The 26885-nt window shown below is 55.0% G+C and overlaps 3 protein-coding genes and 1 long non-coding RNA gene across 13 annotated transcripts; 2 read left to right on the top strand and 2 right to left on the bottom strand.

Annotated features, from left to right (window-relative positions):
- Positions 1–29: 29 nt before the first annotated feature.
- aatkb (apoptosis-associated tyrosine kinase b) lies at positions 30–13411 on the top strand. Of its 3 annotated transcripts, XM_061811075.1 has the most exons (15): positions 30–1128; positions 2644–2792; positions 4016–4139; positions 5661–5740; positions 5997–6188; positions 6313–6431; positions 6506–6593; positions 6689–6828; positions 7338–7422; positions 7481–7602; positions 7892–8041; positions 8108–11300; positions 11594–11717; positions 11797–11988; positions 12424–13411. In XM_061811075.1, exons 1-15 carry the CDS (start codon positions 1056–1058, stop codon positions 12450–12452), a joined length of 4860 nt encoding a protein of 1619 aa, XP_061667059.1. In that variant the 5' UTR covers positions 30–1055; the 3' UTR covers positions 12453–13411. The 3 variants fall into 3 exon arrangements, with proteins under 3 accessions (XP_061667059.1, XP_061667061.1, XP_061667060.1); XM_061811077.1 differs by lacking the exon at positions 5997–6188 and having other exon boundaries at positions 6328–6431; XM_061811076.1 differs by lacking the exon at positions 5997–6188.
- Positions 6238–6846, bottom strand: LOC133495981 (uncharacterized). Its single transcript, XR_009793696.1, has 3 exons — positions 6707–6846; positions 6430–6635; positions 6238–6339 (listed from the first exon to the last, which is right to left on the bottom strand). It is a non-coding gene; the product is annotated as an uncharacterized LOC133495981 (long non-coding RNA).
- A 341-nt stretch (positions 13412–13752) lies between the features above and the next one.
- LOC133495978 (trichohyalin-like) lies at positions 13753–16424 on the top strand. 2 transcript variants are annotated; one of them, XM_061811087.1, is made up of 4 exons: positions 13753–13876; positions 14169–14569; positions 14899–15240; positions 16026–16424. In XM_061811087.1, the coding sequence occupies exons 2-4, from the start codon at positions 14192–14194 to the stop codon at positions 16131–16133; spliced, it is 828 nt and encodes a 275-aa protein (XP_061667071.1). In that variant the 5' UTR covers positions 13753–13876; positions 14169–14191; the 3' UTR covers positions 16134–16424. The 2 variants fall into 2 exon arrangements, with proteins under 2 accessions (XP_061667071.1, XP_061667070.1); XM_061811086.1 differs by having other exon boundaries at positions 14899–15258.
- A 447-nt stretch (positions 16425–16871) lies between these two features.
- baiap2b (BAR/IMD domain containing adaptor protein 2b) lies at positions 16872–26060 on the bottom strand. 7 transcript variants are annotated; one of them, XM_061811079.1, is made up of 15 exons: positions 25530–26031; positions 23407–23482; positions 22137–22304; positions 21901–21987; positions 20626–20687; positions 20329–20400; positions 20130–20267; positions 19418–19504; positions 19197–19329; positions 18812–19034; positions 18657–18737; positions 18408–18501; positions 17772–17812; positions 17371–17516; positions 16872–16986 (listed from the first exon to the last, which is right to left on the bottom strand). In XM_061811079.1, the coding sequence occupies exons 1-14, from the start codon at positions 25575–25577 to the stop codon at positions 17378–17380; spliced, it is 1449 nt and encodes a 482-aa protein (XP_061667063.1). In that variant the 5' UTR covers positions 25578–26031; the 3' UTR covers positions 16872–16986; positions 17371–17377. The 7 variants fall into 7 exon arrangements, with proteins under 7 accessions (XP_061667063.1, XP_061667062.1, XP_061667064.1 ...); XM_061811078.1 differs by having other exon boundaries at positions 16963–17516; XM_061811081.1 differs by lacking the exon at positions 16872–16986 and having other exon boundaries at positions 17377–17545; positions 25530–26020.
- Between the last annotated feature and the right edge of the window lie 825 nt (positions 26061–26885).

Below are 26885 nucleotides of genomic sequence, written 5' to 3'. Positions count from 1 at the left end.
GCGTGTGACTCGTCAGAGTTTTCGAACGTTCCTGTTTTGTGCGTAATGTGCAATAAAAGCACAGAAGAGGAAAAACTTATCAGGTGTCGAGTGAATAAGTCACTAGGACGCACAAAAAAAGGCTTGCTCTAAAAAAAAACAAACCACGTGAGGGCTGAAATGCAAATAGAACAAAGCGGGAAATCGTAACCACGAAAACGCAAGCTTGTGAAAAGGAATTCAACGTTCACCCGAGACGTGCGCGGGCGTGTAAGCAACCGGCGTACTTGGAAGGTGCGCTAGCAAATCCGGCCTTCGTCAAACTACTTTTGTGCTCAAGCGTTGGGCCAAACTTAGGTGAAAACATTTTCAGGCTTTGAAGATCTCGAGCGGCGTTCCGGAGCCGGAGAAGTTCTTTGGCCGCGCTTAGCGTTAGCCTCGCGTTAGCAAGAAAGGTCAGACGAGGTCGCTGAAAATGCGACGCTGCCGCCCGGTGGCGACGGCGGCCCCCGTCTTTGTGTGCGTTCTGTTGCTTTCCCTCCTGGTGGGGCTCAGCCGCGACGGAGACCGCGGCGCCCTCTAGCGGTCGCCGCGAGCGCCGCAGCCTGAAAGCCTTTCCCATCATGCCTCCGCGGTCATCGGAAAAATCATTTGGATGGAAAAGAAAGGAAAGGTTGAGTTTCACCAGGACGACGGCAAACCGGAAGTGCGCAGTGAGAGTCAAAATTGATCTCGATGAATTAGAAATGACGCGAGTTACATAAGAACAAAGAAGACGTGAGAGTGTCTTGTTGTGTCTCGTGTGAGTTCTGGACTGCGTGTTGTGTGTCAGCGCATGCGCGTGAGTCGTTCCCCCCCCCCCCCCCCCAGCATTAGCGAGCAAGATGGCGCTCTGGCAGGCAGCGACCGCCCCTCCTCTTCCTCCTGTGAGACACCGCTGAACCGACACCGCCGAACCCCGAGCTCCATCCCCCCCCCCCCTCCGTGACCAGGGGAATGTGCCGATCTCCGGAACCTTCCTGACTCCTCGGCTGGGAAAGGATGAAGACGAGGATGCGGGAAGAGTGAAGACGGCGATGGAGATGCGGAAGATGCTGACGGCGCTGACGTGCGCCGCGCTCTGGAGCCGCGCCGCCGCCGCGGGCCCAGGTGAGCGCTGCGGTTCCGACGGGGGTCGCGGACGCCCCCGCCGAGTTCCCGGAGTTTAGAACGACGTCGGTCCCCTTTCTCGATATTACGCAACATCGCGGTCGGTGGTGCGACCGGTTGCCATGGCAACCGCATCTCCAGCTTTTCGCTCAGGGAGCGGGAAAAAAAACCCAAAACGATTTCTATTTTCAGCTCCTTTCGATCACCGGCCGATGACGTCGTTTCTGCGTGACGTCGCGTAGAGACGCTAACGTCACGCCGTCGGGATATTTTGATGTCGTTAGCATCACATTTTTATGCTAATGTGCTGACCACCGGGTTTTGACGGTCCCGAATTTTTTAACCTCCACGAGTGACCGAGCGTAACTTTGAATTTCATGAATATAAAGAAACCGCCAGATAGGCCCCTCCCGCCCTGACGGCGACTTTGACTCTGCGCTGTCCGTATTTGGTAAAGACCGCCCCTTCCCTCTGATTGGCCGACTCCGTCTCGCGACGACGCCGGCTCGGGAGCGGAGAGGTAGTCGGGAAAAATAAGCTGGACAAATTCCAAAAACCTTTGAAATGATATTTGACATTTAGACAAAATACGTACTGGAAAACGCGACCATTACATGGTCGCCTCACATTTTGATCCAAATTTAAATGCGATAGACTCGCATTATGAGCCTAGCGTCATCAAAGCTAGTGTCACATTTGAAGGCTAAGATCACGTTTCAATGCTAACAAGGATAATGTTATGTTTTAATGCGAGCATCACCTTATAAGTCTAGCACGATGTTTACATACATCCATTTTCCATGCTAATTTACTGCTAGCGTCCTTTGGCGCTTTCCTGCTTTAATGCTAAACTCGGTGACGTTAGCTTTCGAACGTGGACGACGGAGCGTCCGTGTTGCCGTGCGCATCATTCAGATGACGGATTTTTGTGAGGCTCAAACTCGATTTTCTCCATGCTCAAAAAGTACAACGAGGTACACGTGACGTGTCATTTGCGCTCGCAAAGAACTTATAGTGGTGATGATGAATGAAATGATTCCAAATCTGAAATTCAAATGACGTAAGGACGACGCGCTACGAGACGTTTTGCGCATTCTGTCGACGACGCCGTCGGGCAGACGAGTCAACGTGAAAGCTGTTTGGTGTTGGTTTTTATCTTAGCTTAGCAAAGAGCCCGTTTGTTGCTACAGGCCTTTGGTCTAGCATAGCCTATCTTAGCTTCGCACGTTCTGTACGGTCGTGATTTTGTGCCAAAAATGCTCAACGATTAAACGCCGGCAGAAGCCCGGAGGAGGAAGCGGCCGGTTTCCACGGCAACCGCATCACCCTCCGTATCCCGGCGAGGCCGCGAAGGGGAACGCGACGACTTTGTGGCGAAATTTGAAAATGTGCAAAGCGAATCACACGTGCGTGCGCGACGTTGATGCTGTCAGAATGCCCCGAAAATGGCTTCTTCTTCTTCGTGTTTTTCTGAAGTCCCGGTGTGCACGTGTCGCCCCCCCCCCCCCCCCACAGGCGGCGCCGCGTCCGCGGATCGGCCGTCGGCTTGGCCGTGGGTGTCGTCGGCGTGGGCGTCGGCCTCCGCCGGGGCGGGGCTCCTCTTCCTCCTGCTGGCCTGCGCCTGCTGCAAGAAGGGCGGCGGCGGCGGCGGGGCGCCGTTCAAGGTCAACGCACGCACGCACCCGCCGACACGAACGAGTAGCCAGCCAGCGGCACTGACGAGATGGCGGCTGTCAATCGGGTCACGCTGTGTTTGTGCGTGACGTCTTTGCGCTTGCGTGCGTGTCTCAAGTTGAGTTGAAGTTTAGCGTGGTGCGTGTGTTTCTTTGCACGGGAGAGAATGGCCCAGATGCGCGCCGGTGATGTCAGCGGACCCGGGAGGCGACCCCCGACCCCTCCTCCTTCCGTCCTCTCTTTGTCCTCCCGTCGTCTCTCCGTGGGGTCACCTGAGGGAGGTCCGGGGGTGGACGCACCGGAACCTTCTTCAGTCGTCTTTCGTTTTGGCCTTTTTGAGCAAACGGAACGAACGTACAGAAACGAGAGGGAGAGAGAAAGAGTTGAGCGAGGGGCGAGCGGGGCGTGTGAACGCGGGAGGGTCACAAGAGGGAGAAGAAGAATGCGAAGAAGCGCAGGAGGAAGGAGGTGAAGAATGGGGAGGGGAGGGCAAGACCAAGCGCGATCAAGCGGGACAACGGCAAGAAGGGAGCAAGACCGGCAGATAGCACAAAGTCCAGTTCTCGGTCTCGCCGACGTTTCGTCTTTCGGGAGCTCGACGAGTTCACGTCGAGTTTGAGTTCGCGCGTCGTACGTTCCAGTCTTGGGTTTGGAAAAGTCGCTTCTTTTGCTTGCTTCGCTTCCTTCTTCACTGCGCTCCTTTCTCGATGGCTAATAATTTGCTCTGCGGATTCCTCGAAGGTGGAGTCGTCGCTTGGCCCTTGGACGCCGAGTTGGTCAATTGATCGATTGATCGGTTTGCCGGGGTTGCTCCCCGAACTGTTTTTTTTTTATTTAGTCAACTGACTTGCGTGGTTGCTATGGGAGGCGGCTCAGTTCAAGCGTTGGTTGGCCAATCAATCAATCCATTGATTGCTTCGTTCCTGGAGTAGTTTCTTTGCCTTTTGGGGAATTGATTGATTGATTGATTGGGTCCATTCATTTGTCGGCTCGTCAGTTGCTTCGCTGAATCGTGTTTTTATTGCTGGGTTGCTTCTCTGCGTTGGCCAACTGATTATTAAATTTGGGTCTTAGTCGGTCAGCTGAGCAGCAAAATTTGGTCGCTCGGGTCGTACCCCGTCTGGCGCCGACGCTCAAACGGCTCCTCGGTGGCCGCTTTTGCCGTCCTGTCGCCAAAGGTCCCGTCACGGGTGCGCTGTTGTTGTCATTTCAGGAATTGCGTAACATCGCCGATGGCGAAGGGTACCGCGCGCACGCCTCCGCGCCGCCCTCGCCCGCCTCGCGCTCCGGCCCGGACGTCTACGTCCTGCCCCTCGCCGAGACGGCGCCGCCGACGGGTGAGTGCCGGCGGCCACGCGCGAGGGCTCGTCGAGATCGGCCGAGGTCCGCCGCATTTCCTGCCGCGGTTTGCGCCCGTCCGTCCGTCTCCTCTTGGGACTCGCGGACCGTGAGATCCGTCGCGCCCCAGCGCAGCTGTCGCTGACCCCGACCCCGACCCGAAACTCTCCCACGGAAACGCAAAGAACGCCAACGCAGCATTGGGTCACTATGTTCTACTAGTGCAATCCCTCGTCCATGTATGCACTAGTATGCTCTACCGGGTTGCACTAATAGCCCACGAGACGATGGTACTGAGGGCCAAACAAACAAGTTGACAACTTTGTGCTTACTAGCAGTGAGGTGATCAAATTCAACAAGTTCAGAACTATTGTTTCAATAGTCGTACAAGTGGAGTGGCGATGTCACGTGGAGAGTTTTGCCTCACTGGTAAAATGTCGTTGGCGTACTGGAATGTCCAATTCGATCTCCAAGTCCACCCTCCTCTAGTGTCCCGCCTAGTCCTTGTACTACTTGCAACGGAGTTATTTGTACTGGCGCGTTCCCATCCTTCTACTAGTGGATCCCAATTGTTCCCCTTGCCAACGTGAGAGTCGTTCTACTCGTACGTCCACATCGTACGTCCAAGTCATCCCACGAGCGAGTCCCAACTCTTCTCGCAGTACGTCTCGGGTCTTCTACTAGTGCACGATGGTGGTTTTCCTCGTGCGTCCTCAGTGCCCGCCAGTCATGTCGCTGCCGTGCGTTCTCGCTGTCCTTGCCAGTTTTCTGCTGTCTTTGGAGATGTTCCAGTCGTGTGCATTCCAAAGAATCTTCTAGTTCGTGGACAATTCTGTGGAACCAATCTGCCGCACTCCAGCTCAGCACAAACACACGCGGGATCATTTCCGCTCGGTCCGAATAGCAGCGGCGGGTCCATCTGGACGCGAGTGCTGCCCGTCCGTCTTAGAGCGCCAACACTCGTATTGATCGGGAGCGGCACACAAACACAACAATAACAACAGGAAGACGTCGCTCAAAATAAAACACCAGCACGCACAGGTTGGCACACCAGCCACCCCACCCCACCCCACCCCACCCACGCACAGGTTGGCACACGAGCCCCCCCCACCCCACCCCACCCACACACACACACGTCCACATTCACACGCAAAGATACGCACACACTTTCCCTTTCGCTCGGTGCTTGGCGGCAGTCTGCGGGGGCCCAAACGTGCGACGCGAACGCCGTGTCCAGTCCGGATACCGGCTGGTCTGCGTGCTCTTTGTTGTTGGGGGGGGGGGGGGGTCTCGGGGCAACCACAAAGGGTCGTTTGTCCGCGTCTCCGCCCACAACAGAAGAACGCTCGGGCGATTCCGACAGAGATTCCGGTCGAGGACGTCGACTGCGACGCAACACCGAGTCGGACGGACCGAATTTGGGCGCGCTCGACGCGGGAGATCCTTCAGCGGACACTTCCGGAAGCCGACGACGCGTTTGATTGGCGACTCTCACGCCGTGGCTTTTTTTGTCCCGGCAGCGCGCCGCCCGAAATGGGCCGACCTGAGCCGCCAGAGTCTGCTCTACCTGAAGGAAATCGGGAACGGATGGTTCGGGAAGGTAAGAAGAGCGCGTCCGGTGCTCGTGACTAGGGTTGCAAAACCTTCTGTGGGATTGAACGAAAAAAAAACGAGAAAGAGACATTTTTTTTTTAATTTTGCAGACGTGGATATTGAAAAATAGCAGCAAAGCTCCTGAAGCTCGAGCTACCATGTCAGCACGGGGCTGTGGGAGAGCGAGAGAGAGAGAGAGATGGGCGAATGATGGACAGCTCCTCTGTCCCGCCTTCACGCTCTGATAGGTTGTTTTTCCTCAGGCCAGGCCGCTTTTGGAAAGGAACAAAAGAAAAGAAACGAAAAGCGCAGACGAATTTCCAGCAGCACGGCCGGAAGCCTTTGCAGTCCTAGTCACGTCATCTGTCGAATGTTTACAAGCAGATAACATCTTCTTCTTCTCCTCCATCCCGGTTTTCCACACTCATCCACATCCGTGTTATCTTCGTGACCGGGTATGTCCATCACGCTGTGTGTCCCTCCCGCCCCCCTCCCATTCTAAATTGCCTCGTGTCAACAACCTCGCTGGCGACGCGTCCCGCCGGTCCTGCATCCGTGTCCGTGTGTCTCGTGCGGCAGGTTCTTCTGGGGGAGGTGACTGAGAACCTGAGAACCAGTCAGGTGGTGGTCAAGGAGCTGAAGGCCAGCGCCAACGTCAAGGAACAAATGCGCTTCCTGCAGGAAGCGCAACCCTACCGGTATGCGTTCAGCCTTCTCACGCACGCTTCTGACGCCCTCGCGGCCACGCACTGACATCACTTCCGGTCCTCAGGGTGCTGCAGCATTCAGCTCTGCTGCAGTGTCTGGCCCAGTGTACCGACTTCTCGCCTTTCCTGCTGGTCATGGAGTTCTGTCCGCTGGTTAGTTGTCCGGTCGCTCTTCCTGCGACAATACCGCCCCCGCTGGCCGGAGGTGGTGAGAAGTGGGTTTTTTTTTTTTTTTTTTGCGTTACCAGGGCGACGTGAAGGCTTACCTGAGGAGCAGCAAGCCCGAAGACGGCGGCGGCGGCGTCCCCGAGCCGCTGACCCTCCAAAGGATGGCCTGCGACATCGCCTCAGGACTCAAACACCTGCACGTGCACAACTTCACCCACAGGTGCAACAAGAAACGTATCCGTCCGTCCACGCATCTGGCACGTTGTTGTTGTAGTTCTCTCGTTAACAGGTCACTTCCTGCAACAACATCCTGGTGCTGCTCGAGTGTTGCTGAAAGACTCCAGCATCAGTGATTTTGTTGCAGGCGGTGGTTGTCGCCACGTCGCTATCTCCAGGGTGGGCCAGAATTCACGACCGCTTGGTTGCGTTTGGAAGCTGCCCCTTGAGTGCGGACATACGCTGATTTTCTTGGGATGAATGTCTTCCATTTCTTGCTGTTTAATACGTGAGATCGCAAACTTACGGGTCACCGGCACCCGTGAGAAAAGATTCAAGAGGATTCATGAGTAGTTTGATGGAACAGCTGCTGCGGTCTAGCCCAAAAGATGAAAACGACCAACACTCGGGGACTGAGTTAGACGTGAATCCCGAACTCTGGCGACTCCTGCGTGTCTGTTCCTTTATACGCATATGCGCCACGTCGACGCACGTCGCCATGCGGCTCTCCAGCGACCTGGCTTTGAGGAACTGCCTGCTGACCGCTGACGTCACCGTGAAGATTGGGGACTACGGATTGTCCCACGCCAAGTACAAGGTAGAACTTGCAAAGTCTCCTTAAAAGAGGTTTCCTACTGGCTCAGCTTTGCCGTCAGGACGACTACGTGGTCACGCCCGAGCAAACGTTGGTGCCGCTTCGGTGGATCGCCCCCGAGCTGGTGGACGGCTTGCACGGAAAACTGCTGGTGGCCGAGCAGACCCGACGGAGCAACATCTGGTAGGCCCGTCGTCAAATCCCTGGTTTGGGAAGCGTCCAAGGACAAATAAATAAAACGTAAAAGGACACTTGTGAACGTGACAACGTAAGAACTGATAACCGTGAGTGTGAAGTCGCCAACGTGTGAAGTCGCGATGCGAACGAGTGAGATTGTACCACCTGACATCTGGACTTACTTCAAGACACGTTCTTTTCCTTTCTCCACAGTAACTGGGGCCTCGGTGGACTTGATAATGACTCGGGACTTGCACATCCAGATTGTGACTTGCTCCCACCTTTTACCTGTTAGGTCTCTGGGGGTGACCATCTGGGAGCTGCTGGAGCTGGGAAAGCAACCCTACAGCCATTACTCCGACCAGCAAGTCCTGTCCTATGTCGTGAGGGAGCAGCAGCTGCGACTGGCCAAGCCCACGCTCCAAGTTCCTCTGGCTGAACGCTGGTAAGGCACACAAACGCTTGAAAGCGTCGTCTCCCCAGCCTCACTGACGACCGAGTGGCTTTTCAGGTACGAGGTGATGCAGTTCTGCTGGCTCCCGCCTGATCAGAGGCCCAATGCCGAGGAAGTGCACTTGCTGTTGAGCTATCTCTGCGCTAAGGGGGCCAGTGAAGCCGAGGAGGACTTCGAGAGGCGCTGGAACTCCATGCGTCCCGGTGCCGGACGCAACATCCGCCGCGGTCCGCCTCTGACGACTCCCACGGAACCCTTGCCCCCTGTGTCGTCTTTCCCTCTCCTCCGGCAGTTCTCGCCTGCCGACGGCTACCGCGGCGAGTCCGGGGATGACGTTTTGACCGTCACCGAGACTAGCCGCGGCCTGAACTTTGAGTACAGGTGGGAGCAGGCTAGGGCGGAGGAGTCCTACAGAGGCCCGGACCCCTCAAGTGCCCTCAGTTGTGACGACCGTCGCGAAGTGTTCTATCCTCCCGTGGGCATTGTGGGAGGCTGCCCCTTGGAGAGCCTGAACAATGACGCTTCTCCTTCTTACTATCAGCCAAAACATCTCCACGCTCCAGGTGTAGTTCCTGTCTTCAGTGCCCACAGCCCATCAGTCAACAGTGAATTCTATATCCGCATCGAAGAACCAGCGGACCGTAACACCGAGCCCGACTACACACTTTGCTCTTACAGCCCGGATTACCAGAGCGGCGGGAGCTTCTTTACTGGGAGCGCCGACTCTGGCGACTGCATGGTCTGTCCGTCACAGGCTCAGAACTGTGACGGCTACTGGTCAGCAGATATCCACAACGTTGTTGATGTTTATGACTCCAATGACTCGAGTCCTGCCATCTCCCTAACAATGGAGCCCCTCTTAGGACAGGCATGTGACAACAGTCCCCTCCGACCCTGGGAGTCCAGTCACTACGTGTCCTACAAAGACCGAGACGGAGGTTACTATTACGAGCACTCTCCGCCTGTGGACTTAGAACACTATCTAATGGGAGGTGAGCCGGCCAGTGATCATCTGCAAGAAAGTTGGGGGTCAAGGAGCCTTCGACAGGCGTTGGGCGAGCTGGAGAACCCGGCGGGAATACCCCCTTCCCGTAACAGTCCGTCCGAACAGGTCTACAGAGACTCATACCTGGACCTGGACACGAGTCATTCCTCCGTCATCGGTAGGAGTGTGACCGGAGGCTACTACGACATGATGGGCTCCCTGAGGAAGACCATGCCGAGTCACAGCGGGCACGGCTCGGTCAGCATTAACATGGAGACGGAGAGGGCGCTCTTCGTGGGGCGCAGGGGGAGCGATTCGGGGGAGGATGAGGATGAGGACATATTCCTGGAGGGGCACACGTGCAACACTTGGCCTTCAAAACATCGCCACAGAAGCGCCGGCAATCAAAGACGAGCGAGTCAGAGTTGGAGACAAGATACGTATGTGGACATTCACTACACCATGCCGAGTACGGACATTGAAGACTCCTGGCCGGAGGACCTCGGCCTGCAATACCACAGCCTGCCCAAGGGTGTCAGCTACGTGGAAACCCGCCAGGCTAAAGACAATAGGAGCTGTCTGAGTCGACACCCTGCCGTGGTGTCCCCGGACCGCTGCGATGCTTTGGTGTACTTGTGCCACCAGAGCGACAGCCGCGCGGCGCCGCCGAGAGACTACTGCCACTCGCACTTGGTCGACCCTCTCACTGGCTCGCTGGTGAGTAGCAACTACGGCTACAACCGCAACAAAGTCACGGACGACCCGAACAGTGACGAGACGATCAATCTCTCACCGGCGCCGGGAGGTCCAGTCGTGTGCAAACCTGCCTCGATCAAGCCCGCCGGTGGCAGAGGAGAGCAATACGTGGATCTTAGACCGGATGAAGTGAAGAAGCAAGATGTCATCACAGAACATCCTCTCGTAACCACGCCCGACGTGGAAGAGACGATCCAGAGTCCGGCGCCGCCCGCAGACAACACGAACGTGACGGTGATCCCCACGGATCTGCAGTCGGAGACAAGTCAACTAGGAGATAGCGGTCTAGACCAAGGCGGCTCCAGCGTCAGTCTGACAGACATCCTCGACTGCAGCGACAACGAAGATGACGACGAAGTCACCGGCGACATCGCTGATATCACGTCAGGAACCTTTGCAGACGAGCCCGGCGAACAGAACGCTTCTCCTTCCGTCGAGTTGCTCCACAAGGAGGTAGGAATGCCGGATTCCATCGAGTGTGTGGATCCGCCGTCTGTTACCGGGTCTCGCGAGGGCTCCGGCCCCACCTCACGCCCGTCCTGTTCTCCAAAAGCCACCGACAGCGGCTATGACACAGAAAATAATGAGAGTCCAGAGTTTGTCCCAAAAGAACTTCACGAAGCCAAAGACCAAGCTGTGTCTCACACGGACCTTGGTGTTGCTGCCCAGGAGCAGGAAGGATCTTGTGAAGACTCGTCATCAAAGTCATCCGACCACACCTTCTCGCCACTGAGCCCGGAGACGCCGTACAGAGACTCAGCTTACTTCTCTGACTACGAGAACGAACGCCAGATGAGGAACGAAAAAGAGGAAGTGCATCGGGCAGGAGAGGGTTGTGAGACTGAAGATGAAGAAGCACTGAAAGATATCCCAGGAAGGGAACACGGAGAACGTCGTTTGCCAGAACTGAGCGGAACATTCCGAGCAGAAGACTGTGATCATGACGACTTGTTGGACGGTTCGAGGGCAGAATGTGGTCTGGATGAGTGGCCTTCTCAGGAGGAGAGCTCGTCTCTTGGAGACTGGGCAGCAGAGGTGGTGGGAGCCATGGAGAAGGCTCTGGATGCCCTGAATGGAGAATATCAGTCCACCGGCATCGCAGAGGACAAAGAAATAGTTCATAACAAACCATCGGGGCCGGAGCTGTTGCACATCTTACCGAAGGATGAGGTGGCCTTGCAGCACGCCCTTAATTCCAGAAGGTCATCCTCGTCTTCTTTGCCAGAAGACCGAGGTCCTCCTCCGGACGGGGAGGAGGCGGACAAAGAGGACGGCGACTCGGACGACAGCGACGCGTCCGACGAGGAGCTGCGGCGCTTCGGCGTCCGGGAGGAGGAGAGCGAAGACGAGTGCCACCCGGTGCCCGTCGTGGTGAGCGACGACAGCCGGGCCCGCACCCTGCGAGGCCTCCTCAAAGCGCCCGCCGTGCTGAAGATACGGGAGGAACTAGAACGCGAGAAGAGGAACGTGTCCTTCTTCGGTGACGTCACCGTCTACCTCTTTGATCAGGTGATCACGCGTTAGCAGCACAGATGGGAGACTCCGCTCAGTGAAGTCGTCAATTTCAGGGCTTGGGACTTGCTGGGTTAGCTTTTAGAAAGACTCGACTTGAATTGCATGACTTCCTCAAGTTGTTTCTGCTAGTTCCGGCTCACTCACGACTTTAGGCTAACATGACTCACCTTGCTTGAGATTGAACGAGGCCGCCGCCTGACTTGAGCCTTGCGCTTGAGACTGACCCCTGAACACCGTAACCGAGCCCAAAAATCAGGAACATCTAACGGGAAAACTTGGTGTTTCAGGAGAGTCCCACCAAGGAGCTGAGCGCACACGGACTCCCTCTGGCCGTAGAAGGTCCAAGCGGCAAATCTCCCGAGAGGGTCGGCGCGTCTGACGACTCCTCAGACGGAAACGTCTCAGAAGAGAGTGAGTTGGGCCTTCCCTCTCGTGAGGGTTTCCTCAAAGACGTTGTTCTCAAGAGCCTTTTCCGTCCGTCTTTTGCCAGGTGTAGGCTTCGAGTGGGAGGAAGACTTCCCTCTGCTCCCGCTGCCGACGTCCTCGCCCGCCGCCGCCGCCGCCGCCAGACCTCAGGAGACCGAGTCGGCCGCGCCGTTCTCCCGCTTCACCGTGTCGCCCTCCGGCGCGTCCCGGTTCTCCATCACGCACATCTCCGACTCGGACGTGGATTCCGCGGGAGGTGAGGACAGAAAAGGCTCAAAGCCGCCATCTGGCGGGACAGGCTAGCGGAAATTTGCACGGTAATTTCGATGAGGCCGCCGCTTGGCCTCGCCCGGAGCAGAACAGCAGAACAGCAGTACGCACGCCCACGTGCACGTATTCCCTCTGCTCTGTGGGGAAAGGAAACAATCCGAGGGCAAAACGCCGTCGTGGACTACGCGGAAGGGGGCCTCCCCTCTTTTTCTGTCTGTTAGTTCCGCTACGTGTCTCGCAGTAGAGCTCAGCGCCGCCTGGCATGTTGTGGCGCATTTTGGTACTACGCCGAATTGGCCGACGGCGACGAGCTCCCTTGGGTGCTCCGTCCCGGCGCCGGAGCGTCTTTTCTTCCTCCGTGATATCATTTGCGCAAAATCCACAACAAACCGACGTCTGAATGTGAACGTTTACTCGGCAGGAAGCGGCGAGGAAGGAGAGCGAGAATGAAGGACGGACGCTTACCAACAAATTGGGAAGATTTTTTTTACCGGAAAAAAAAAAAAGAAGCAGCAGCAGCAGCATCTCATGAAGACTTTTGCGAGGTTTCAAAGTCAACAGTCCAAGGCGGCATCATTGGACGAACCAAACTGGAACATGGCTGACGCGGCTTGGAAAATCCGGCGCGTTATTTTCACGTTCCATTATTTCCACACCGGACGCCACGCGACATTTCGAGGCTGCCCGGCGCTTTTGCCTTCCAGCCAATCACGTCGAAGTTTTGCCAGACCGCAATTGGGCCAACTTGGCCGCCGATAACCGCGATCATCACAATCGCGTCTTTAACGTGATACCTACTGGGCAAATTACGTAGGCAGCCATTTTTCCCCTAAAATTGCTTACTTCTGACGTATTATGTGCTCAATTATACGATGAAATAGTTGATGACTTATTGTAAATAATCACAAAAAAATACATATCTAACATTTTCAATTCATTTCAGCAAATAATTGAGTATCATTAATTTATGTTTAAAAGTTGAATGAATGATTTTACTATTGAAATGAACATTTACATATTTAATGTGATTTTTTTTTTCCCCATTACTTGATCTAATTCAGTTATTAATTGTAAGTCATTGCATTTTAAAATCGTTAACATCATGTAACATTTTGAGAGGAAATGAAAATTCTTGAAAAATCAATTCCTTCCAAATGATACAAAATGGAAACTAGAAATCAATTTGTATTTGCGCCCGTCCACGCGTAACTTGCATCTTCAAACGCGGCCCTTGAGCAAAAGCGGCGAAACAAAAGCAGACCAAAATCCACGTCCGTTTCGGAGGCCGGCCGTTTGCTTTTCCGGACATTCTTCAAAACGTCGTAAACGTCGCCTCCGAAGAGCGAAGCGGACTTCGGTTGACGGGCCGCGCCTGCCGGACGTCTGCGGCGGAGAAAAAGAAAAAGAAAGTCGGCCACGCTGGCCTCTATTTAGCAAATTGTTCCCTCTCGCCACACCTGTGCACGAAACTTCTAGCGAACAAACAAACAAAAAAAAAAATAATAATAATAAAGTCTCTTTTACACATGGCAACAGAAATCCGGAGGTTGTCAATTCTTGTACTGCGGCTCGCATGCTAACTAGCGGCTTTGTTTCCAAAGCGGGGCGCCTGTAGTTTGGCCACGCCCCCGGAGCCTCTCGCTGTCTTTGATGCTTTGTGACATGTTTGTCTTTCTTGTACTGCGGCTCACATGCTAACTAGCTAGCAGGCTAACTAGCGCCTGTAGTTTGGCCACGCCCCCGGAGCCTCTCGCTGTCTTTGATGCTTTGTGACATGTTTGTCTTTGGGGACCTCGACAACACTTTGGAGTCGCACAAGTCGTCCTCGTGAACTCGTTCGTCTGCGTCGGACTCGCTTCTCTGCTACTATTGCGGTAAGTCATCGGATTTGAATGACGACTCGTCGGTTACACAAGTTTGAATCCGGGTCGTTTTCCTGTCATTTTCTCAATAACTGTGAAGATTTGGGGGGTGGGTGGGGGGGGGGGTGTCACCTTCCTCGGGCACACGGGAAACCTTTACCAAAAGAAAACCAAAGTCATTGCGAAATGGGAAATTTTTTTTGTCTTTACCGGTATTGATGAAATTATATAAATGTACAGTAGGAATACGTAGAAAGAATATTACCGTGTACGGACATATGTATATCCATACCGGTTATATTAGCGTGCAGCTTTCGCGGGCGCGGCATGGAGTCGACGTGGAGCCGTCGGCTGTCCGACTTGGCGGACGAAAAGACGAGCTGGACCGGCCCGCAGGTCCGGCGGCTGCTCCAGGAGCTGCTCCTGGTCCACCGCGCGGACGTGGACCGGGTGCGCTCGTTCTGGGTCGACGAGTTCGGCCGACTGCAACGGGCCCGGGACGCGGCGCTGAAGGCGGCCGACGACGAGTGGCGCCGGCTGTGGGCGCGCCGCGAAGACGACATCGCCCGCCATCTCCTGACCATGAGGGAAAGCGTACGGCTCCACGTGGAGAACCACTGGGACAACATGGAGTGGCATCTGGACCGGACCGTGGACGAGTGCGACGAGGAACTGCGCGGAGTCAAGGCCGCCATGGAGCGCAAGGTACGGAACGTGTTTGGGACGCTACCGTGCCACAAGCAACCGACATTTCATCGCTACGTCAGGATTTGCTTTTCCATTGTACACGCACGCTTACTGTAGGCGCCAGTAACGATAAAAGGCCTTCCGTCGGTTCGATTCCGGTATACTCGTACGACGGACATACCGCCACTGGGCCCGAGTTTTCGGACCTCTCCCGACCCGACCGGTCACATTGGAATGGCCACTCGTGGCGCACGACCCCTGCCTGAAGTAATCGAGTCGGGTTCTGCGCTTGCACGTGTGACGCGGCAACCGACGGACTAACCGCGCGCGGGCTTTCCCTCCGCAAGGTCGAGGAGAAGGAGAAGCAGCTCACCCGGCTGCGGCAGCTCCACGCCGACACGGCGGCCAGCCTGGAGGAGAAGGAGGAGCAGATGAGCCGAGTCAAAGACTTCCTGCTCCTCCTCAAGTCCAGCCTGGAGGACAAAGAGGAGCAGAAGGACCGGCTGCAGCGGCTCCAGCGGGAGCGGCCGGAGAGCGAGCGCCGGAGGAGGCGCGCCGACGAGCCGGCCGAGCGTCCGGAGCCCGAGCGGGAGGCCGGCGCCGGGGCGGAGGCCCTCAGGCGCCGCCGGCGCCTCCACGGCGTCAAGAGTCTGGTCAAAGGCTTCGTGGGACACAACGCCCGCTTTACGGTCAGCGGCGCCCGACTGGTTTGTAAATTTGCCAGGTTCCGCTTTCGAATCTTTCTGCGTCTTCGGTGGGGCCTTGACGGAAGAGAGGAGCGCTCATCCGGAGGATTATTATTATTATTATATTTTTTTTTTTTTCAAATAGTTTTGTCAAAAAGAGCCTTCAAGCTGTTTCGTGCCGCTTCCGGCTCACCTTTACTGTCAAATATATAAATAAACACCAAAAAAAAAAAAAACCCAACCAAAACAAGTACCTGACGAGAGGGCTAACCTAAGCTAATGCTATCCCGCAATAGAAAAGGCCGTTGAAATGCTAACCTTTAGCATCAATAGTTGGCGGTTAGCCACGTCTGGCAGTGAATTTAAGCACTCTCTTACGTCAACTGCACAAGTAAAAACAAAGAAATATGCAGATTTGTCAAAGCTAATCGAGGAGTAGCGCGTGAAGACAGATAAAAAGAAAAACACGAAGAAAGACTCCCGTTCCGGCATCTTACGGAGTCGGGTCGAGCGGTTGTGGGACTTTGTCACCTTCGTTTGTCGGCGTGACTCCACTATACTGCCCCCCGGTGGCCGATGCGGGCACATCAGAAATCGACTGCCTTATGTTGGATGGATTAGTGAGTGAGTGAGTCATTTTGCGTGCATATGGAGAGATATTTTTTCTTTTCTTTTTTTTCCCGGTCGAACGCATTGACGCGTTTCGGCGGCGAAAGCGGTTCACGCGTTTGCCGTCGACCACGTCGATCCATTGATTGACGGGACGGGGGTCTCTCTCGCTTTGACAGAAGAGCGACACGGACAAAGAGGACCAAAGGAGGGAGAAAGAGGAAGAGAAGGAGGACAAGAAAGAAAATCGGGGGAGAAGAAATTTGCCAGCTGGCAAATTCTCTTAGTTGCTGCCGAGAGGTCGTTGGGCCGAGGACCCCCCCACGAAAACGAAAGACTTTGCCTGCCCTTTTTGCCTTGGCGGGATGCAAAAGTTGTCCGGCGACTCACAAAGGTGAGCCTTTTTGTCCAAAGTCTCCGGGACTGCAACGGTCATCGCCCCCCTCCCCCATTTGTCCGGAACTTGTGAGATGAATGGCAGTCAAGATGGTGGAATGGAAATTCTTTGACTTCGCAAATGGAGAATGATTTTCCTTCAAAGATATTTTGGACTGTTCAATAAACTGGTGGGCAACGGATCCTGTCATTGACTAAAGAGCGAACGCCACTTTGAGTAGTAGCGTTAGACAAACTTTACGGGCTTTATTTTGATGACATTCCCCCTCCCGTCTGAGAGTTACGATTGAGAAAAAAAAAATCATTTCCGTTTGCGAGTCACAGTTGGCGTAGCGGTACACACGCCTGACTTTGGCGCGGGATCGATTCCCGCTCAGTGGGCGGCCAGTTCAGGGTGTGGTCTGCCTTTCGCTCTGGCTCTCCTGTGACCCTTGTGAGGACGAGTGGCTCGGATGACAAATGAATATTTGTGTTTGCTTTCCTTCTCGGGTCAGCTTGTCCGGCGTCCCGCCAGGCTCCGACGACAGCACTTTGACGTTGTCAAGTCCGCGCAAAATACTTTCAGCACAAGTCAACGTTTTGTTGTCAATCATTTTTTTTTTTTTTTTATTGGTGAAGTTGTTGAAATTGCTGTCGGCTTGTCCCGCTTCCACATTTTCATTGTTCTCATCTTCCTCTGCACAGATTTCAAATGAAACGGGCCTTTCGGGGGGGCTGGGGGTCATTTAGGGTCACGTAGCCTACCTGAAAGACTCACAATGAGTCGTCGTCATACATCATAATGTAGCTATATGCAATCACGGTCATAAATATACTGGAAGTAATATACACTATGTAATATACATAATCGAGTCAGTGATATCATTTATATATGCATAATGTCAATATGTAATTATACATAGTAGCTCACTGTAATAATGACAAAAGTATACGTAATGTCATTATCGAAACCATCACAGTGTGGGAATATTAACTGAAAAAAAGAAAAAAAATGCTCCAAAGCGTTAATAAAGTCAAGTAAAGCCATTCGCTATATACGTAAATACATACGCACGTGCGTGCGTGCGTGCGTATATGCACACACGTCAACAAATATACTGTTCTGATGATGACAGAAAATGGACCAACCGTCGCTTCATCTTCCTTGTGGGGAAGGGGGGGGGGGGACGACACACACACTTCCTGTTGCCAATTTGTAGAGGGGGCAGAGTCCGGCCGTCCGTCCCTCCGTCCGTCCGTCCGTCCGTCCGTCCGTCCGTCCGTCCGACCTCACACTGTGGAAATTAGTTTGACTTCTGAAGCACTACACGCGCACACACGCACACACACGCACACGCACTCAATCACTAGAAAATATTGAACATGACTTTGAACTTGTTGAAACGTAACATTTGTTTGGGTTTCGTACTTTTCTTCGTTTGCGTCGCAAAAAAAAAGTTTTGCTGACTCGAAAAGCAGATTTCATACAAATTGATAGAAATGAACAAATACGATTTCCACGACAACTAAAATAATAACAAGCTGCCCACCTGCTGGCGAAACGGGCCGGATCGTATTCTTCAACTGCGGCCTGTCAACAACAAACAAACAAACAAAAAGAAAGACGAGTTCAAGTTCAGGCTGCAATAACACCAACGACCCGGAGGGGGCAGCAACGAGCCACCCAACGCTAGCACGGTGGCCTAGTGGTTGGCGCATCTGCCTTACGCATACCGAAGTCCGGTGGTGCATTCATCTGTGTGTGTGTGTGTTCACAAACACACACAAACCTCCAAAGTCGTGGATTGGCTTTTTTTTTTGTGGTGTACAATTCCCCCCCCCCCCCCAAAAAAAAAAAAAAAAAAAAAAGCAAGACCTAAGCAAGTAGAAACACCCATCAGTCAGATGTTTCAATCAAACAACAGAAACAAAGCAATTGTGGCAAAATGGGGGTGGGGGGCGGGGGGGGGGCGTGTCCTCGCATCCTTTCAGCCGCTCAGGTGTTTTTGAGGTGTCGGCGACGCGTCGACGAGTGGGCGCGAAGCGCACTTGCACAAGCCGTCTCCGTCAGCCGGTGACGTGCGTCATCGCGCTCTCCTACGCACCTGAGCCCACCGCTCCGCCCCCCTCCCCCCGCCAGCCGGTCGCCGTTTATGTAGCGAGATGCGACGACGCGGGTCGCGCACCTGCACGCCGACGCCGTAGGGGCGCGCTTGTCTGGAGCGGGTCAGGCTGCGGTCCAGAAGGTTTCCCGTGCTGCTGCACTTCCCCGGATGGAGGCTGCACAGAAAAAAAAAAAAGCGCCGGTCGTCCCGAGACGTCACCACAAATGTTCGGAAAGGTCGCTAAAAACGTCAAACAAGAATCCAAAACACAACAAAACAAAGTACAAACGCGACACGCGATGACAACGACGACGTCGCTCGCCGCCTTACGCGTGCGGCGGAGGTCGGCCGGCGCCGTCCCCGTCGGCCTCGGCGATGACGCGCGTGTACGAGAAGGGAAACCAGCCGCGCCTGAAGACGGCAGAAGAAAGAGGGCGGGGTCAGGTCGGGCCGCGGTGCGCCCGCCCCGCCGTGGGCAAACTTACATGCGCGTCTCCTCGTTCTCGCCGTAGTGCCACCCGTCTCGGGCTTCGGGCACCAGCAGGGTCACCAGGTCGCCTTGCTTGAAGCTCAGCAGCGTGTCGTTGTCGCCGGCCGCGTGCGAGAAGAGCGCCTGCACCCGGGCGCTCCCCCCCCCGGGGCGCCCCCGCCCGTTCCTCTCCAGGCCCGCCGCCACCGAGCTGGACCGGGGCAGGGTGCCGGGCGACGCTGGAAAACACCACAGCGCGTCGCCTCGTTTTCATGTCTGTCTCACTGTCGAAAGATGACCCGCGACCGGGACAATTTTTGATCGTCGCGGCCGGCGGCGGCGGCGGTGCTGACGTCACATGACTTTTCTGGCCACGCGACAGGAAGCGGACGTTGACTCACCCAGCGAGGCCTTGCTCTTGGCGGGCGCCGCCTTGCGTACGGGCAACGTGTTGGAGTACGACGCCTTCCCGCGGGACTCGGGCCGCCGCCGGTAGCGCTCGGCGCCGTCCGCCGCGCCGCCTTCCGTCAGCCGCTGCGGCGACACGTGACACGCGCGGTCAGCCGCGAACAATCGGAGACCGCCGACGAGTCGAGCGACCGGCGAGCGAATTTGCAACCACCTGCGGGCCGCCGGCGCCGCTCCCGAGAGCCTCCGGCTGCGGCGGTCCGGGCAGGATTTTGGTCCCGGGTTCCGTCATGGCCGCCGCCTGCCGGGCAGAGAACATCAAAAGAGTTGCACGCACCCACGCGCACACAATGGGTTTCCCGTGACAGTGGTTTCCATGGCAACGCAGTCTCCCTCAGATGAGGAAACACTTCAGCGTTCATCGTATCATCACTTTGTGTACTTCCCGGCATTTTGCGCTCACACACAAAGTAGGTCGTCCGCCCCCCCCCCCCCCGCCAAGGAACTTTCACTGGCCGGCAACCGGGCCAGGGTGTACCCCGCCTTTTGGCTGACGACGTGATGCCCGATGACTCCGGCACTCGCGCGACCCTTGTGAGGATGAGCAGCTTCGAAAGCGGATGGATGAACTTTCCGAGGCGAAAGGCAGACCACAGCCTGGACTGGTCGCCGGTCAGTAACGGGGCACATAGAGACAAGGGCGACCGTTCGCTCGCCGCGTTTGCTCGGCACAGAAAGACAAATTTGGATCCCTTTAAGTTCACTTCTCAAAGCCGGCACAGAACCGAAAAAGGGGGGGGGGGGCGACACAAGAGGAAGACGAGTCACGTCACAGCGAGCGGCGTCGCTCGCGTGGCCCACGCGCGCCGTCTTATATAAGCCCCCCCCCCAACATTCCGACGAGAACTGGCACATCTGCCGCTAACCTGCGTTTGGCGCTCGGCGTGCCTGTCCAGCGTTTTGCTGCTCTGACTTTTACGCCGGAGCTTCTTCAGCTCGTTCTGACACTTCTCCAGACTCTCGCCTTTGCTCTTGTGCTCCGTCCGGTACTTCTTGAGCGCCGCCTGCGGGGGGGGGACGCCGTCAGCGCTCAAAGGCAGAAACTTTTCGCTTTTCGGTTCTTACGTTGAGGTAGCGGGCGTCCATCTGCACTTTCTTCTCCAGCTCCGTTAGCAACTCGTTGTGGAACGATTTGAGCTGGAAGAGGAAAAACAAAAGCGTCAAAGCCTAATTTTATCCTCAACGGATACCTCGAGCCCGGAAAGACGTCGAACCGACTCTCGGTCCGAATTTAGCGAGTCTGTTGCTAAAGCTAACAATGCTAATGTCTGCAAAAAAGGGCGTCCTTGAGCTATTTGGGCACCCACGAAGCCCCCGCGTCTTTGTCACAAACGCCTTCCGGTGGGTGGACGCGTCGCTCACCATCTCCTCCAGCTGGATCTGGATGCGTCTGTGCACTTCGGCCATCTGGAACAGGACCTCCCCTGGGGAGGGCAAAACAAAAAACGTCAGGAGACGTCGCCAGGCGGCCACCGGGAGGGCACGCGGCAGCCCGGGGGGGGTGTTGAGTATGAAGGCGAACGTGCACATGAATAAAAGACAACGTCAACGTTCCACAAAGTGAGTCGAACGTCGGATGGACACGATACCTACACGCTGTTTCTTCTGAATATGCGGCGTGTTGCGGAAACACACAAAAACATTCGGTCAGAGTAAAAAAAAAAAAAGAAAGAAAGAAACTTTTCCCAAAGTTGACCAGGATACGAGCAAACACTGTTGCCATGACGACGATCAGACGACACAAAGAGCATAACATCAAATTTCGCTTCTTATTGACAACGGATACGTTTCCGATGACGATGGAAAAAAAGCTTTAGGCTTCACCTATGACCTGCGTTCTCTGACCTCTATGACACACGAGATGGCGTCATTGGAAACCCCTCCATTGGTCAAAGGACGCGTTGGAGTCGCACGTTCGTTCGTTCGTTCGTTCGGTCGGTCGCCGCTTTCGCTGTCTCATTGAAAAAAACAAAAACAAAAACAAAACCAAAAAAAAAAAAAAACCCCACACACCAAATTGAAAATCGTCTCTCACGCCTTCCTTTATCCCGAAGCCGATTTTGAATCTCGAGGCTCGCCGGCTTCACTCCTTATTTGGTCAACCGGGGCGAGCGGAACTGCGGGAGGGAGGGGGGGGGGGAGCTTCCTGCCTTTCCTTCGCTTCTCTTCACGGACGCCCATATTTGGTCGGCGGCAGAAGCGACAGAGCCGTCCGACATCACCCCTCCCTCCCTCCCTCCCTCCCTCCCTCCATCCTCCAGAGGAGCGGCACTCGTCTATTTTTAGCGCCGGCCGACGGCGGGTCGGCCTTCTCGTTCCCGCCTTCGCGTGACAGCGCCTGGCGGTGCCACAAAACGCACCAATCGTCTTTCACCATTTGGAAAAAAAAAAGAGCCATCAAACGCCACTTGATGAAAACATCCTGCATTAATTCATAATGCGTTCATCTGGCAATAGTCTTTGGCAATTCATCGATATATTGTCATAAATGTCGTTTTGCGTTCACGTCCGTGTCTTGAACACGACATTGCGGAAAATGAGCGAAATCGACGAAGATTCGGTCGGCGACGTGGTTTCCGAAATCCAGTCGGAAAACCGAGCCTAACCGGACCTGACCCGGCCGGCGCAAGGACTCACCGAGCTCCTCGGCGCCTCTGCTGCCGCCGGCCGCCTCGCCCATCCGCAGCAGAGCGTCGAAGTAACCCTTTGCGGCGGACGTGACACCTGCAAACACGCAATACGGAAAAAAAAGCCCGTTCAGCATTCGCTTCACATCCAGCTCCGGGTCGGCCGTCGGCGCCCTGCTAGCGACGAGCCTCCGACCGTCGGCGCCCCTTCAAAACTCGGGAATGGCCGGATATCGAGCGGCTGACCTTTGGACCGGGCGCACGCCCCCGTCCGGACCCAAGCCGGAGGAGGGGGGCCATAATTCCCGGAGACTTGCCAATGCCGCACGCATCCATTTGGAAAACGGCGGCACGCTTTCAATCGGGGATGAACTTCCGGATCGAGTGCGGCGTCACCGGCGAGGCGTCTGACGCCGGTTGGACGTCACCATAGGAACAAGAAGAAGAACTGAGTGACATTGAAGCGCTTTTCCGCAACAAAGGTCACAAATGCGCTTTTTGTGGTGTCAACACCGCGCGGAGAATCTCCGCGCACGGGAAGTTCCCTTTTTCTTCAATCCAAAACCAAACGGAATTCTCGGGAGAGTCTGCTTGAAATAAAAACAACGTCAAAATGCTCAGCTGACGACATTTTTGCGCTAACGAGGACCTGAAGCTGGACACGGGCATTTTTTTTTTTTTTTCCGTCCACGGAAGTTTGCGAGCGGCAAAATCCCGAGGTCGCCGTTTGACGGCTCGCTTGCGAGGACGCTTAAAAGTTCCCAAAGTCAAGAAGACGCCAGGAGCTCAACGCGACGGAATCCGAAGACGAGCCGTCGCTCCAGGCGGGAGGCGACGTGTCGGATGACAAAGGCGTCAAGAGAAGAAGATTAAACAGAAACGCAAAAAGAAAAACAAGAAAGCGGCGGCAGCGGCGAAGCCAAACGGAACGAAAGCGAAGTCGACACGAGCCTCAGTGGCACCTCCGGGGAGCCGTCGGCGACCCGCAAGTTCCCCGTCCTCGTGTTGAATTTGCGCCGAAACCTCCCAAAACAAACGACGACGACGACATTTGTCAGCGCCGATCATCGGTCGATCGGGAGAGACCCTCGCCGTCGATGCTAAAACTTGTTGGTTTTTGGAGGAATGCGAGCGGGACGCTAACGACGCGACTCATCAGTCGACGTCAAATAGCGTCGCGCCGTCCGTCGAGATCTCCGATTCCGGATTCCACGTACCTTTGCTCCCGTTTCTCAATTCTCGCGACGATTTGTGTTCCGCTTTCCGGCGGACGTGTTCCACGTCTTCTGTCCTCACATGCAAACGCTCTTTTACGGCTTTGTTATTTTGCAGCAAGCGCAAAACTCGTCCATTTCCGAGTCCCCCAAACATCTGCTCAAAACTTTTCACGAATTGACTTTTGCCTCAAGCGAAGTTTGGATTCTTTTCTTTGTGGATCGCCATCGTTTGCGACGCAACGCAACGCGGACAAAGCCATGCGAAGGACATCGGAAGCGGCCCGCGGCGTCGTACTCACTGGTCAGCGCCTTCTCGTAGCTTTTGCCCATGGCCACGAAGTTCCGCAGGCACGGGTTGAACTGTTCCATGATGGACTGCGGACACAACAGCAAGTTACTGAGCGAGGCGCCCGCGACAAGGAAAAGCCCGGCCGGGGTCCGACCTTGACCGTCCGCCCGCTGCGCCCGCTAATTGTTTTTTCGTGCGCGTCCGGTCGAGCGCGCCGCGACCTCGCCGGTCACGTGACCGCAGGACCGGCCGACGGCGACGCGCGGCTCCGTCGGGCCGGTCTCGCCCAAACTGGCGCGACGGCAAACACTGTTCCGTCAATTTCTCGTCTTGGCCATAAAGAAACCACACGCGTTTTTGTATTTTCCGAGGACACGTTTGCGTACTTTGGAAAGCGCTAGCGAGCGGGCGCCGTAACGCTACGCCGACCCGCGCTGGACTCGAGCGCCGCAGGAGGGATCAGGACCACGAATACGTCGAGGCTTAGCTGCGGTGCTACCTGGAGAACCGCTCGGAGATCTCGTGAGTTGGTTGACGCCGCAGAGCAAAAGTGAGACAAGCAGTCGTATCCGCGAATCTCGGTGTGCGTGATGTGCTTTCGCGCGTGCGCTTGTGCGTTTGCGTACGTGTGAGTCAGCGCTTACATAAAGAGCAGCATGGAGGTTGGCATCATGTCGGGGTGGAAATTGCTGCCCAGCCGGGCGGCACCCTTCGCCCGCCCGATTAAAATTAAGGGGGGGGGGGGGGGGAATTGGCTCAACGCTGATTGAGAGGCAGGACGTTCGCTTTACGGCCCCCCCACACTAAGACAGCTCGAATGTGGACTCAGCAGTCTTTTTCAAATGTGTGCTATGGGGGGGCAGGGGGGTGGGGGGGGTCTGCCGCGGCATGCTGAGATTCCACGCGGGACTGCCACTGAGCACAGATGGTGTTTGACTGCCACAACAACAACACAAACTCCACACACACACTTCATCATCATCATCATCATCACGACTCGGTGGCCGGCAGCGGGAGTCGTCGTAAAACGCGCACGTTTGCATCTTGGCCGCATTCTGCCGGCCGACCGATCGCCGGCAGACTTCATTCACGCCCGACCACTGAGGAGCCTTTTTTTTTTTGCGCCGTGGCAAAATCATATTTGAATTCCTTGATGTCAACGGCAAACGACGAGAGCGGGAAGGAACCCCCGCTGGGGTTTGTGCTGCTCGCTTGACCTTTAACCCCCGGGCGGCCTGCGCTCGACTTGAACGTCAACGTCAACCAGCACAGAACCTTGAAAGAGAAACAAAAAAAAAAAAAAGAAGCCACGCCCCTTAAAAAGCACACATTGGCGTCGGGATATTTCTTTTTATTAATTATCGAGCAATTTTTTTTTTCAGACCAAAGAGAAGGTTTATGGATGTGGTGAGGGAAGACATGAGGGCAGTTGGGGTGTTGAGAGAGGAAGATGCAGGAGATAGGCTAAGATGGCAAAAGATGACACGCTGTGGCGACCCCGTACGGGACAAGCCGAAAGGAAAAGAAGAAGAATTATCGAGCAATTTTTCCTAAATGCGTTTTGATGCTGGAACAGATCATTGGCAAAAACATTTTATGTTGACTTCATTCAATAATGGCTCAATTCGTTACAGCAACATGTGAGACTTTTTTTTTTTTTTTCTTTTATGAGCTGTGTGTAAGGTTTCTTTCGGCTTGTCCCTTTCGGGGTCGCCACAGCGTGTCGTTGTTTCAAATGAGCACAAAAAGACACGAAGATGATGACGACGTTCAATCAATCCAACTTTCACAAGAAGCCACTTCTTTGCTTTCTTACATTTTGCATTCTCAGCAAAAGTGTTGCGCGTCGTTCCCATGAAATACTTTTAGTCGTCTTTATGGCTTGAATCCTTCATTTTCACGCTATTTGGTTATTAATTTTCCGGGAAAAGAACGTCACGATAGATAGATAGAGAGCGATCGATCGATCTCGGGTATAATGATGAAATATCAAATGTGCGCATAACAGCAAAATCATGCAGCGTAAAAATTGAAAGGACGTGAGAAAAAGTGCCCCAAAAATATGGTCGGCGAGTCGGTGAGAGAAATGAGAGACCGCAGATCGTGCGCGCGCGCGCTCGTGTGCTGCTCTACCTTGTAGACGTTCTCCGTGATCCGGTGGACTTCGTCGGTTCTGGACATGACGTCGGTGTCGGTGAGCGGCGTGGACGCGTTCCGTGTCGTGGGCTTTTTTTTTTTTTTGGGCGGGGGGGGGGGTCTGGAGTCTGCGCTCTTTTATAGGAAAGTCCCGCCGACACGGCACCGGCGAACCCACGCGTGCGCGCGCGTGCCGGCGGGCGACGGCTCGCAGGGGCCGTGACGTCAGCAGCGCCGCCTTCGCGGAAGCCGGGAGAAGGCGACGCTGCTGACGTCACGGCCGCCGACGATGGAACACAAACGGCAGAAAAGAGGACGCGTTCCACGGAATTTCACAATGGAGCGACTGGCCACGGCCACTTCACGACACGGAGGCCGCGTGGGGCGGGCAACTCGGCTCACTTGGACCGCCCCCGGCAAAGAGTCACTGCGCCTGCTGGCCTCGACCAATCACACTTTTACGCAACAAACACACGCGCACGCGCGCACTCGGAGTCGGCCTCCAGCTGACGTTAAGTGCACGAACAAACGCGCGCGATTGGCGCAAAACGTCCGTGACGTCACACGCCAACATATTCTGGCAAGATGATGAAGGTCACCTGAAGGACTTGAACGAGGAGGCATCGCGCCTCCACGTCCACGCGCGTGATTCAAGCGGATTGGCGCGCGCGCGCCACCGACGACTCACTCCTACGCGCGTGCGTGAGCGCTGGCATTGGCGGAGGCGGCGTATGCTGCACCCTAGCGGTGTAAAGGTGGGACAGCATTTCTCCCACAGCCACTTGGTCAATTCAGCATGCTGGTTGGTTTGCAGTACTAGTAGTGCCAACTAGTACGACTACTACGCAAAAAGAATGTGGCCTAAATGCTGACAACACCGAAATTGTTCTGTGACAATAAAATTCGACCAGGTCGAAAATGCCTATTATTGCAAGAGGCCGCCAGCGCGTGGTCGGGTCGAGTAGTGTTCCCGTTCCTGTTCCCGTTCCTAGGGCAGCACACTTTACTGCTAAGGTTTACTCGCATGGGGAGGGGGGAAAAAAAAAAAAAAAAATACTGCATTACAATGACAAAGTCGCATTTGTACTTGTGGACACGTCATGCAATCGTCATCAAAACGTTATAAGACACGTTTTTTTCTACTCGTGCCTTCGGGTCATTCTGCGACAGAAAAAAAATTCTCGTTACAGCTTGCACTTCACTGGTCGCACTCGCGAGGTCCAAAATGCTTTATCGGTGTTCCTAGTCGTGACAAGGAGGCCGGGACTGGGGGAAAAACTGCGGACCGGCTGACAGCCCACCCAAGACTCGTTTGAGAAACAAACGACGACAAGATGGGGGTGGAAGTTTTAT

Source organism: Syngnathoides biaculeatus, chromosome 22 (assembly GCF_019802595.1).
Source record: "Syngnathoides biaculeatus isolate LvHL_M chromosome 22, ASM1980259v1, whole genome shotgun sequence".
In the NCBI taxonomy this organism is placed as follows: Eukaryota; Metazoa; Chordata; class Actinopteri; order Syngnathiformes; family Syngnathidae; genus Syngnathoides; species Syngnathoides biaculeatus.
The sequence above is the reverse complement of the archived record's forward strand: the minus strand, read 5'-3'. Positions and strand labels throughout refer to the sequence as shown.